We start from the raw sequence: 13,006 nt of genomic DNA on the forward strand, positions 1-13,006 counted from the left end.
GAATTTGTTTGATAAATATGAAATAATTAAAGTTTACATTGAATTACTTTATTTTCACCAATAATAATTTTTTAAATAAATATTAGAAGTTTTTATCCAATTAATATTTTTAAAAAAATTTCATTTCATTGAAAGACTCTTGAAGGATTTATTTGATAGATAAAAATGAATTAAACTTTACATTAAATCCATTTATCTTCGTAATTCTAATTTTGCATTAACATTAGAAGTAGTAATAACTTTACATATTAATACAATTTTCAACTAATATTAAAAAATCATATAAGACAGTATAGGACAGCAAATACTAATTAGGTATAAAATTATCAATTAATAAAACATCTTAGGGCCATGCCATGTTGCAAAACTTTCTTTCTAGCTTAAGCTTAGAATCTTCAAATTGGCAATGTTTTTCAATAAATTTCTAATTTTGTGGATACTTGAAGAATGATCAATTAGGAATTCTTTGAAAATCAAATTTTAATTTAATTGATTCACATTTTTAAAGAATAAAATCCAATAAACCTGAAATTTAAATTCCACTTACAATGTTTTTTTCTATCATGCTACGGCTTTCTTTAAAAAAATATAATGCAGAGTGTAAGTGTTTAATCAAAGTAGGTGAAAATGGTGAAAAGAAGTTTAGACAAAGTGTTGGCATGTGATGGGAAATATTGACATTCTATTTGGAGAATTGTTGAGCAATGCATGGAAAAAAAGATGGGAGACAGATCAAAGCATTTATTTTTTCCTTCCTTCTAGGAATAGTTGGCAATGGATAAAACTGTTTTAAAGTAACCCTGGAAACATGTTTGAGGAAGCAGCCATTGGCAAATAAAATCAATGATTCAAAAGTACCCTGATTGATTTGCAAAGTAACTTCAGCTTTGTAGACTGTATGGATTCAAAATTTACATTTATCACCTACAAGTCTACAGTATCCTGGAAATGAAAAAGGAAAAAAAAAAAAAAACTCTCTTTACCTGATTCTTGGCAGAGAGAATATAAGGCATTAATTTGATATTCTTCTACATAAGAGCAACAGGTCCATTGCAGAATGTTTGATGTACAACTTGGTCTTCTCATGACAACTGTTACTTTTCATCTGTTCTGAGAGTGTTTTGTCTTCTCGATCTCAGATCAAGCTCTTTCATTACAGCCGGTTCTTGCTTTTTCCTTTGCTTTGATATAGTGTTTGTCGTCATAAAACCGATCTTATCAAAAGCAACCTGTAGAGATATAGGGAAGGTTGCATTTCATGGTTCGTGGCAGAAGAATGATTCAAAGTGATACACCGAGTCCATAATCTTAAAAAAACAAGAGCAAGAAAGCAAGAATAGGTCTGCTACTCTTTAATTCACCACTCCGTGGAAAATGAGGAAAGAGGCATGAAAAGTAACAGAAGAGAAGAAAAATGAAGGGATAAATGATGACTTGTCTTACCGTCAATAACTCATCAGGATCGAAAAGGTGATGAGTCGTTCTCTGTAATATATTAATAGCGTCACCAACCTGATGCGTTAGAAGCAACTCCTCTTCCTTCATCTGCAGAAGCAAATCAAAACTTAAATTAGTTCCCATGGTATTGTTTTAACGGTTTTTAGCATATGCATTAAAGAAATTTTCCAACTTGACTAGAAAAGTGAAGAGCACATGGCAATGACATTTGCACCTTAAACATAGCCAAAGCTATATGAAAAAGGACCTTAGCCCCCTCATAGAAAAGGACATCCCACACCCGCAGAGTTGTCTGGACAAATAGCCCAACAAAGAGAAAACATAAGATAGTCAGAAAGCAACCTCGAATAAAATTGTCACCATCTGCAAAGAGCAAATGAGAGATTCCAGAAGGAGGGAGGTTGTAATGAAATATTGTTCAAACCTCTGAAGGCAAGCTTTTAGAAAAGAGGCACAGGAACCACTCAGTAGCAACAAGGGAGACATCAAACTCCAATGCTTCCAAATGAGCAGCAATCCTGCATTTTAGTTTCTCCAATTTTAATAAAATAAACCCGACCTTAAGCATGTAGCTAAAACAGTTTAATTTATCCAAATAAATAGAACGGTTTAATCCTCAACAGAATACCTTGGACACTTCTTAGCAAGCAAATCTTTAAATACCCTTTGCTCAACGTGGCATCCGGATAAGTTATTTGTGTAGCAGTCATTAACTAAAACATTTTCAAGGAGAACGGCAAGCATCCAAAATGCATCTTCCTCTGTTTTCATAACTAGCAACAATAACGCTGCAACATAGTTTAAGCCCTACACCAAGAACAAATTTTGTCTCTAATATAAAAATACAATTAGTTGAAGAATTAAAAAAAAAACGTGATTACTCAAAAAAATCAAAGCAAGATGAACTGACAGTTAAAGTCACAATAGTAAGGACAAATTGGTTTCAATGAATGCAACTCCATTAGTTCTTTCTATTAAATTGATATGGTAAAAATGAAAGGGAAAAAGGAAAAAAGAAGAAACCAATCACAGCATGCATTAAAATGTGTATATCAAAAAATTCAGCACAAGTGATATTTCTCATGTTACGGGTAATATAATATCCCACGTCAAATTTGGTACAAATAATTAGTAGACAAAAGTAAACAAAGAAACCTATGGAATAATGACGTTTACTTAGGGTTGAAGCTCAAGGACATGGATGCTTGGACAGAACTACAGAAATGGAAAAGTTCTATTTTCCTCTTCACTGGGTTATGGCAAATAGACATAAAATGCAGAAGCAGGATTTACTTATCAAGCTTAAATATAAATAAAAACTTTGGATACACTAAACTTGCACCATGAAACCAGTCTTGCTTTGTTGCCAAAATCATATGGTAGAATTGCAGAATAAAACTGCATCCTATACATTGTTGAAACCATAAAATAAGAGTACTGCCTTGTTAACTGTCATCATGGACCAAAAAAATACAAGCCAATGGGTATGAGACATGCATGATTCAACCACCAAAAGAGAAAGTAATCCTTCAAGGGGAAAATAGAAAACTAGAAAAGGGTGTCTTTTCCGCAACAAATAAACAGCGTTACGTGTATCTGTAGCTTAAAGGCTGTAAGATAACAAGTGTTGAAGAACTAACCTGACAGTAGCCTACATCAGAATCACGAAAAGAATACACCACAAGCACACGCCGGAGAGCAGCATGGCCCTCTGGAGTGTCCAACCATGGGTGACCAGGGAAGGTTCGTGGAAGGTCCTGCAAGTATATATGATAAAGGCTCAAACCAAATTTTGCCTAATCTAAGAGAAATGCAACAACATAACTGAAATATGGACTAGAATTCACAGCACAGTAACGAAAATTTTAATTATTCATCTACTAAACTCCATGCTCAAACATCACAATTCTAGTTTATATCCAATCAACAATCTTGTGTCAAACACTCTTATTGGAATTTCACAAAGCACTTTTCAAAGATACACTTGTCAATTCTTCTGTTTTTGATTCAATAGGCTCAGTTGCCAGTGCACAACCTTGGTTGCACTCATCTAAAAAGGAAAGTTCACATGCTCTAGCCTAAAGAAAAGAGCATGATATAATTTTCCCTTCTGTCAGGTTGTATTGAAAATTTGGGTCCCCAGAGCACTGACAGGCACAGCTTCACACTGAAGAGATTATCAAGTGCATTGAGTAAATCTTTGATCTTGTCCAGGCATAAGTATATATCTTCGTTCATAAACTTATTATTAGTTTAAATAAATGCAATTATTGCTGAAAAACATAGAAAACTGAAATTGCTAAGATACTTCCAATAAGATGTTCAAATTCAATAGAGCATTTACTCACATTGATATAACTTCTAATTCTGCATTGTCAACATTATATGTTTTCAGTTCCAACCTATTGAGATTAAATTACAAAAGCAGCCTTTTTGTCAATAGATCAGATATGCATTTCCAAATTAACCACACCTCTAGAACAAGACCAGATAAATATCACATCCAAAAGCCATAAATGTAAACAAGATCCAAATAAAAATAGAAAAGAAGGGGAAAAAGAAGAAAAGAACCACAAAAAATAAAAAGAAAATTCAATGAAGCAAATGCAAAACACCCTTAATGCATGAACTTACATGATCAATCTGCCGTGTAGCAGGTGTGACCTTACCCTCTACCGCCTTTGTCAAATCATTATAATAGCTTTCGGGCACCGTAGATTTCTTCTTGGCGGCACCCGAAAGCGAAAACCAAATCTTAGGCCTAAGCACAGGGGGAACACCTTTCCTAATAAGCTTCTTCAATGTAATAGCATTAGCCAAAACTGACCATTTGAGTGAAGATTTCAACACAATTCCTTCAGATATTGAAGAAACCTGTGGCTGCAAATACCAATTCGCTCCTTTGCTAGCTTCAAGTGCCCACCAAACACGCCCTTGTTGTCTTACCTTTTCTCTTACCTCATTCAGTACATTAACATCATCCACATTGCCTTCTACTGTGAACCCATAAAGGTCTTGGAATTTCACTGTTATATTTGCTCTTCTTGAATGGATGCTCGGCCTTAAAATTGAAAATTGTGCTTGCAATTCCAAGGCAATGTCCCTTTTGCTTTGGGTACCAAACATTTTGCTTTTTTCGTTGGTTGATAGATCAAGAGAAAAGAAGAAATGGGTTATCAGGGCTTTGTCAAACAATGTGAGAAAGCTACAAGCTTGGAACCATGAAAAGGTCAATTTTTTGAAGCTTGAAAGCCTGGAAATTTGAAGAAAGCCTGAGTCTTGCAAATGGTTTTTGCTTAAAGAATTTGATTTGAGGAAGAGTTACAAACAACACAGAAAAAACTCTCACATTTGGATATGGCTATGGAAATGCCTTTTTATGTTATAATAATAAAAAAAAAGTGAAAATGGAATTGTTTTCAAAAGCAAGAATAAGCAAAAAAGAAAAAGAAAAGCAAAACAAAGCCCAGATAACAGATTTTTTTGTTCTGCAATTACAGAGATAAAAGCAAAACAAAAATTTTCCAAAAAAAGGAAATTGAATTATTGTTTTTCTTAATTTCTTCAAAGGAAATGGACGACTCAGATAGAAGAACAGTAGGCAAATTTATTGGTGGATAAAAATCAAAGCTTGAAAATATGTAGAAAATTAGGAGGTCTGCGATGGACTTCATCTTCATCTCTCTTCCTCAATCCTCATCACCAACAAATACTTAACTCATCTGATAATAATAATAATAATAATAATAATAATAATAATAATAATAATAATAATAATCTACACAAGAAAAAAAAAAAGCAAATATTTTATTTTTATATTAATAATTTTGTTCATTGAAAAATTGGTGCTTCTATATATTTTCTTATTCACTAGTTCATGAGTCATTGCATTGCACATTTTATATGTTAGATTTTTTTTTATTTTTAGAATTTTGATTATAAGATTTACATTTTTATTGAATGTTGAATATATAGTAGTGATAATAAAAATAGGTAAATATTTTTTTAATTTATATAATTAAATACTCTTTTAATTACATTTGAAATTAATTTTAATTTTTTCAACTTGATATGGCTAAAATTTATATATAATGAAATTGATTAAATAGAATTAAAATTTTTATCCATACCATAGATAAATCTAATTATCATTAATCTATATCTGCTATTTTTATTTATTTTAAATTATGATAATTATATAAATAATATAATTTTAATTTTAAAATATAATAATAAAGTATTCTTAGTCAAGTAAATCATCTTTTAATGGAAGTAATTCAATAAAATTAAAATTGTTACATAATTAAAAATATAATCAATAAAAATTATTTTAATTTGTACTTTAAAAATAAAATAAATATTTTTTTTTGTCAATCAAAAGTTTTATACACATTTTATCTCAAAAATCAAATTTATTCACATTCGTACATTAACATATTTGTTACTCTTTTGTTTTCTAAAATTTGATTATAAAATTGACAAATTAATGGATTTGAATATAGAGTAGTAATAATAAATATAAATAAATGGTTTTTAATTATTATTATTTTAAAATTATATTGGAAAAAAATTTTTATTTTCTTAATATGACTACAATTTAGAAATATAATCAAAATTCCAAAACAAGTAATATTGTTTAGTAAAAGTTATTCAATAAGATTAAAATTAAATATAAATCCGATAAATCTCATTGATTTTCAATAAAAAAAACTTTACATTAATTCTTTTATACTATAGATTATATAAATATAGATAAACTATAAATGTAGATATATATATTATGATTATAAATATATAGATATAGATTATAAATTATAATAATTAAATAAAATAAACCTTCTATTTGTTTTTGCGTAAAAATTTTTGTTTCAATTGGCAATGTTGCCATAAAAAAATGTGAAGATGTTTTAGATATTATAATTAATGTATTTTTATCGTTTTTATTTTATATAAATATTTATAATATATAAAAATTATTATCAAATTTATATCATTAAATATAAATTATATTATTTTTTGTCAGATTACCGTACCATTTAAGATCGATTTGATGTAACCTAAGGACGTGAATAATTGTACACTGTGACCCACTGCTCGAAGTCGAGCCGAGCTGGCAAATCTGCGAGCCCCTTTGCCTCAGCCCACGAAATGGAAGGATCTTACATGCACTCAATGTAAAAATTGTTAATAAAAAATTACTTATTAAATTCGAATTTAAATTTTTTATATTAAAATAATCGATTGATAATATTTTTAAATTTAAAAATAAATAAATTATTTAAAATTTTAAATTAAAATAAATTACATTATATTTAAAATTTTAAAATAAATTATTTTAAATTATATATTTAAAATAATCTTAATAAATAATTATCGATAAAATTTAAATTTAAAAATTTTTTTATTTAAAAAAAATAAATTTTATTCAATTCAATCAATTTTCAAATTTTCAAATTGCAGGCTTTGCAGTCTAATCACAATTGGACAATTGGAAAATTTGTGTGTTGTTGGATTTTGTGGTTATTGGGACTTTGCCACTTTGGTTAGCGTCATGGCAACGTCAAACACGAAGAAAATTGGGCCGGTCAAATTTGGGGTTTAAAATCCACCCCCATATCGTATCCGTACATTAACAATGATAATTTTAAAATATTTTTTATAAAGATTTCAAATCATGGTTGATAATAACAAAGTTTTTTTTTTTTTTTTAATCAAGTGAAGTAATCCTTGTGATTAAGTAATTAAATATCATTATATCAAAAAATTTTAAGTATGTTTTATTATTAATTAGTAATTTTAATCAAACATAAAAAGTTTATTAATTTAATTATGGTGTTATTGTGTGAATTTTATAAATTTTATTTAATTACTATGGATTTTATTATAATTCTTTTAATCTTTCATTCTATATTTGTGCATGTGTAGATATAATATTTCCCTTATACTAAATGAAGAATATTGAAGAAAGATTAGAAAAAACATGTTGAGACAATCATAAGAGATATTGAAAGTCAACAAATTGATCCTCGGGTGCAATGCAAGCGGAGTTAATCCGCTCTCTCTTGTTAAATTTAATAATTTAAAATATAATAAAATATATTAAAATAATATAATTTAAAATTTTAATTATTATATATAAATTTAATAAAATAAAAAATATATATTTTATGATTACGTGTCGATATAAATTATAATATATAATTTTATAAAAAATACAATATAAATATGTAAATTTTAAAATTTTTCACGATAAAAATATATGAATCGTCTGATCCATTTCCCATACGCTCTACCAAAACAAATGCCGGCATATTTTTTCTAAATATTTTATAAAAATTTTCACCAAAATGTATTAGGTCAATAATGTATTAATTATATATTTCTTTTCTTAAATTTAAAGCAAATGTCCCCTTCATCTACGGTTGAATTAATAAGAAAAATGTTAACCAATGTCTAATGATACTAAGATATTTAAAAATCAACAACAAAAATAATTAACGTATTATTTCTTCTTGAGTTTGGTAAAAATAATATTTAAAACACAAAAATATTTTCATAAATAATAATTTTTTAAAAAACCATAGTTTAATGATAATAAAAAAAATTACAACTTGTTAATACTGAAATTTGAATTTAAAACTTATTAAATATCATTTTTTTAAAAAATTAATTGCTTAAATTAAATGAATTACGATTTAAATTTTCATAAATAATAGTTTTAACTATTTTTTAATGGTATTTATAGAAATCGGTTCACCGAAGTCAATTAATAACGACAACAATGGAGTGTCAAGATTAATCATACCTCCAAAAGAAGAGAAAAAAAAAAAAAAGAAACTTAGGAAATTAAGGTAAATTTGATGTTAATTAAGAGTTTACAAGTCAAAAAAAAAAAAAAAAAGAAGGAAATTTTGACATGTTTGGTTTCCAAACTAACCTACTCATTCTTGACGTATGCTCATGTTAGCATGAGCTATTTTTTTTTTTTAATGTATTTTCTAAATTTTTTTTTCTCTATAATGTACTTTTAGTTGTACTTTCGGAGATGAAATTTTTTGTAAGGAAGTCCAAATTTCTTGAAGATGAATTCAATCTTTCATGGAAAAATTATAATTTTTTTAGCATAATTCAAAACTTAATCTTTATAATTTATTTATTTATCAACGAAGATTGATAAAAGTGATAAAAGACAAATATATTTAGATTCAAATTTTCCCCTTATCTTTTATTCATAAAATGATATATAAATTTAAAAAATTTAATGGATTCGTAAATTTTAATTAGGTTATCGGTTTACCTTATCTTCGAAGATGAGATAATCTCTTTTGCTCTTAAATTTTTTTTTGATAAAAAAATTTTTATTTATTTTAAACTGTGATTTTTAAAGAAAAATTAATACAAAATATAATATATGTGATTAAAAAATGTTTAACCTATTCGTTTGAGGTACTATGATTTTCAGTGTCCAATTCACAGGTAAATCCCAACCATTAATTGGAAAAAAAAAAAGTAAAGCATATGTTCGAATCATTTAATTTAAACAGCTAATTATGGAGAGTTTTGTTCATTAATAATTCATTAAGATGGTTGGGTACAGGTTCAATTAATTAGCAATGAAAGCGACGCCATGATGAATAATATACTGACTTTGTTTTAAATTTCGTCAGTTGATTTTACACTGTACCAACTAACCTGTTATGTAAGACCTGCAGGCTGCAGGAGTTAAAATCCCATCATAATTGCATTTATTAAAAATGGCATCAAAATAATTTGGCACTTAATAAAGTACAGCTAATTATACATATATAATGTTATCTAACTATGTGTTAAAATAATTAGACATAATGACATAATTTGTAAATAAATCAAATGTTCATAAACAATAATTTTTTTGTGTTTACTTAATTGATTTTTTTTTATTACATTAAAAAAATAAAATCTTAATAAAAGCAAAAGGAAAGAAAAAAAATCTGATTCGAAATTAAATCTTTGATATCTCATCAAACACCGTTAACCATTAAGTTAAAGGCTTGCAGATTACTTAATTAATATAATATCAGAGACTAAATATCAGCTAATTGATAGTTCTATAAAAATTTTCATTTTGTAATATGATCTTATCTTCTGAATAATTTTGCAGTCTTGAGATATGATATGTAGATGCAAAAAATAGGAAAAATGTTTCTCCTGTCCCCTGGAATATTAATATTGTTCCTCAAAGCTGCTAAAATTTGAAAGAATCTATGGAAATATGCAGACATAAAGAGAAGAAACACTATCAGAGCATGAAAAAGTGATCAGCCAAAACATTATTTCACTGCTATAAATCTGCTTGATGTTAAGAACAAAGTTTACATATATAAATATATATATATATATATATATATTTTGGTAACTATTTTTCACTATCACCAATTCCATGAACACGTGAAAGCATGAACAAGGAGATCAAAGAAGAAATGAATAATCAGAAATGCCTGGCTTTCCCATGTACGCCGCTGAAGATTTTTGTATTCCGATGAATAATATCTCTTGGCCTTGAAACGATGAATATTATTATATTCTTCCAAGCAAACCTCAGACCAACGTCGACGTTGGAAGTGCCTGATCAGTCGCCATAATAGAAAACTTCATCAGAAACTCCAAGGTTGCCAGAAAATACTTGAGCATGATGAAACTATAATCAATCTCTTGCAAGCAAGCGATAACATCATGATGTTTCTTCCTCTTCTTCATGGCTTTTTTGGGCTTTGGCTGCTCCTTCACAAACCCAAGTTTAATTTGAATGAAATGGTCAAAAAAATGAAGGGATTGTCTAGGGCTTGACACAAAGGAGAAGAATATAAAAAGGGTGAAATCATAAGAGAGGTAGGAAAAAGGGAAGAAGGGTGTTCCCAAGAAGATGACGAGCGTTTCCCGTTAATGTTGTCTTCAATGGTGAAAGGTCTAATTATTTAATTTCTTCGGCTTCAAAAGGGTGGGCCAAAGCAGAGAAGAAGACGCAGGCCTTTTTGTCTTACACGTTGCGATGGTTTCTTTTGTCATCCCCTTCAACCCCACAAACTAGCTAACAATAGTTTTTAAGGGTCCCTTTAAATGACCCTTAATTTTTTTTATTTGAAATGATTATAGATTAAATTTTGATTATTAAAATAAAATTTTTAATATTTTATTAATATATTATATTATTATTGATGATTTTATTAATAAATAACACAATTGTTCATTATCAAAATGAATTTTATTTTTTGTCAAGAAAGGTTTTTCGTTTTAAGGTTAGAGTAAATTGCTAATCCAATTGAGATTTTCAAATTTATTAAATTTTTACATGAAAATTTTTCGAATTTACGGATCGTCTACTAACAAAAAATTATAGGAAGGTTTGAATTTAAATACTAATACACCCAGCATTCACCTTTTATCACTTTTGTCAACCATTGTTGGCACGATCGAAATGATTTTAATCTTCAATACTTTTGGCCTTGATTCATGGAACGATGTTAATCCAGGGGTTTGACAAAAGCATTATTTATATATATTATTATCATTATTAAAATGCTTCAAGTTAAGGGTTCACCCCACGTAATTTTATTCTAATCTAATAATTTATTATCAATTGTTGGGATGGAAGGTCAAGTGTATTGTTTATTGGATTTTTGATGGATTGAAATATTTATTATATAAGTAATTTTTTTAATTTATTTTATTATTTTTTAAAACTTTAGCTGTAATACGAATTTGTTGAATCAATTTAATTAAATTTCGAATTTAAAATTTTTTACAAGAATGAAAATGTTAATAAACCAAAATAAAATAGTGTGATTCGTAATGGGCAAAGTACATAAATTATTGAAACAAGTAGCATATTAATTTAAGCTACATCTTTTATATGGGACAATGCTTGGGCAGTTAAACATTGAAGTTTGAAGTTCACCTAAGCAAAATATGTAACCAATTTTTTTAATTTTGGCTTAATTTTCTAGGTGTTCCAATCCCAACCACATCATAAATTTTGGTACATGGTTCATGGCACCACACACTTTATAACTGCATGTGACATAATTAATCAAGGACTTATATGACAGAGTTTAAAAATAATCAACATGGGCCAATTGATAACTGTTTAGACATGTAACAAGTAATAAAACGTGATGGGCCAAAATTGATAGTAGTTTCGATTTGATTTATCATATATATTCATTGAGATTTTGATGGGTATAGATAAGATATTTACTATGATATTGTCTAATTTTACGGTGTATAAATTTTATACATTGTCAATAAATTAAAATAAATAAATATTAATATTTAAAATAAATGTATATAAATTAAAAATTTTTACAAAATTTACTTATTAATGAGGTGTTTGTTAGGGTTAACAGTCCAATCCGTATCCAATGGGTTCTAACCCGAACTGATTTCTTAAGGTTTTTTTTTTTTTAAATTAAATTTTAGGTTAAATTGGGTCTGGACAAGTAATAATGAAAAAAAATCGAAGTCAGATTTTAGGCAAACCCGATCCGACATAATATATATATAAAATTATTTTAATTAATTAATTATATATTTATTTAATTTTATATTTATATTAAAAAATAATATTTTATTAATTTCAAGTCGGGTCTAGTTCAAGTATAAAAAAATAAAAAAATTTTCGAGTCAAGTCGGGTTTGAGTTTTATGGATATAAAGTTGGATAAAGTTAAAGAAAAACAAAAACCTGCACCAATCCGATCTGTTGTTATCCCTAATATTATCATCTGATTTACTTTATAAATTAATTATTATTATCTAATTTATTAATAATAACAGTATATAAAATTTATATACTAATAATAGATTAAACATAAACTTTTGATTTATCGTATTCATAGAGATCTTAGTGGGTTTAAGATGAGATATTTATTGTAACCTTATCTAATCTTATATTTTTAATTTGCTTGATTAGGAATCTTTTATTTTTAACAGTACTCGGTTGGGAATCTTTTACCATTTTAGGGAAGTGGGTATCAAAGATTCTTAAGAGATTGTTCAAAGTTGAACACTCAAAAATATGCTTCAAAAGCTTTGATATGCATGATTTGGCATGGATTAAGAGTTTTCTAGTGAAATAAAACTTATGGTGTTGAAACATATTTATCATATATCATAATTCTTTCCCTTTCATTTGATAGACATGCAAATTGGACGAATATCTCGATTCATAAATAAATTTAAACATTACATAATCTATGATTTCATGATTTTATTACATTTGATTACATGTAATGAGATTGGTCTTTGTTGAATGGACGTTCTAATTACTTTTTTTGTCAAATGTTCTAATCAGTTCGATAGTTTTTTTTTTTTTAATTTCTTATTTTCTTATCAAATTACTATTTTGAAAAGAAAAAAGTTTTGATTGACTATTTAATAAAATATAAATAATTATTATTGAATTAAATATTCACATTCGTACGCATACCTAACCAAGTTTCAAAAATCAAAACCATATCTACCCATACCTAACAAAGTTGAATAGTGACTCAACTGATCATATTCATCTAAAA

The 13,006-nt window shown here is 27.3% G+C and overlaps 1 protein-coding gene across 1 annotated transcript; it reads right to left on the minus strand.

The window, feature by feature from the left end:
* Positions 1-844: 844 nt before the first annotated feature.
* LOC111283646 (uncharacterized) lies at positions 845-5,149 on the minus strand. Its single transcript, XM_022872215.2, has 7 exons — positions 4,093-5,149; positions 3,099-3,215; positions 2,087-2,265; positions 1,883-1,976; positions 1,673-1,750; positions 1,444-1,545; positions 845-1,229 (listed from the first exon to the last, which is right to left on the minus strand). The coding sequence occupies exons 1-7, from the start codon at positions 4,582-4,584 to the stop codon at positions 1,095-1,097; spliced, it is 1,197 nt and encodes a 398-aa protein (XP_022727950.1). The 5' UTR covers positions 4,585-5,149; the 3' UTR covers positions 845-1,094.
* Positions 5,150-13,006: the final 7,857 nt, after the last annotated feature.

The sequence above is a fragment of the Durio zibethinus genome, chromosome 3 (genome assembly GCF_047325235.1).
Source record: "Durio zibethinus cultivar Kanyao isolate XHJ-2024 chromosome 3, ASM4732523v1, whole genome shotgun sequence".
NCBI classification, from domain to species: domain Eukaryota; kingdom Viridiplantae; phylum Streptophyta; class Magnoliopsida; order Malvales; family Malvaceae; genus Durio; species Durio zibethinus.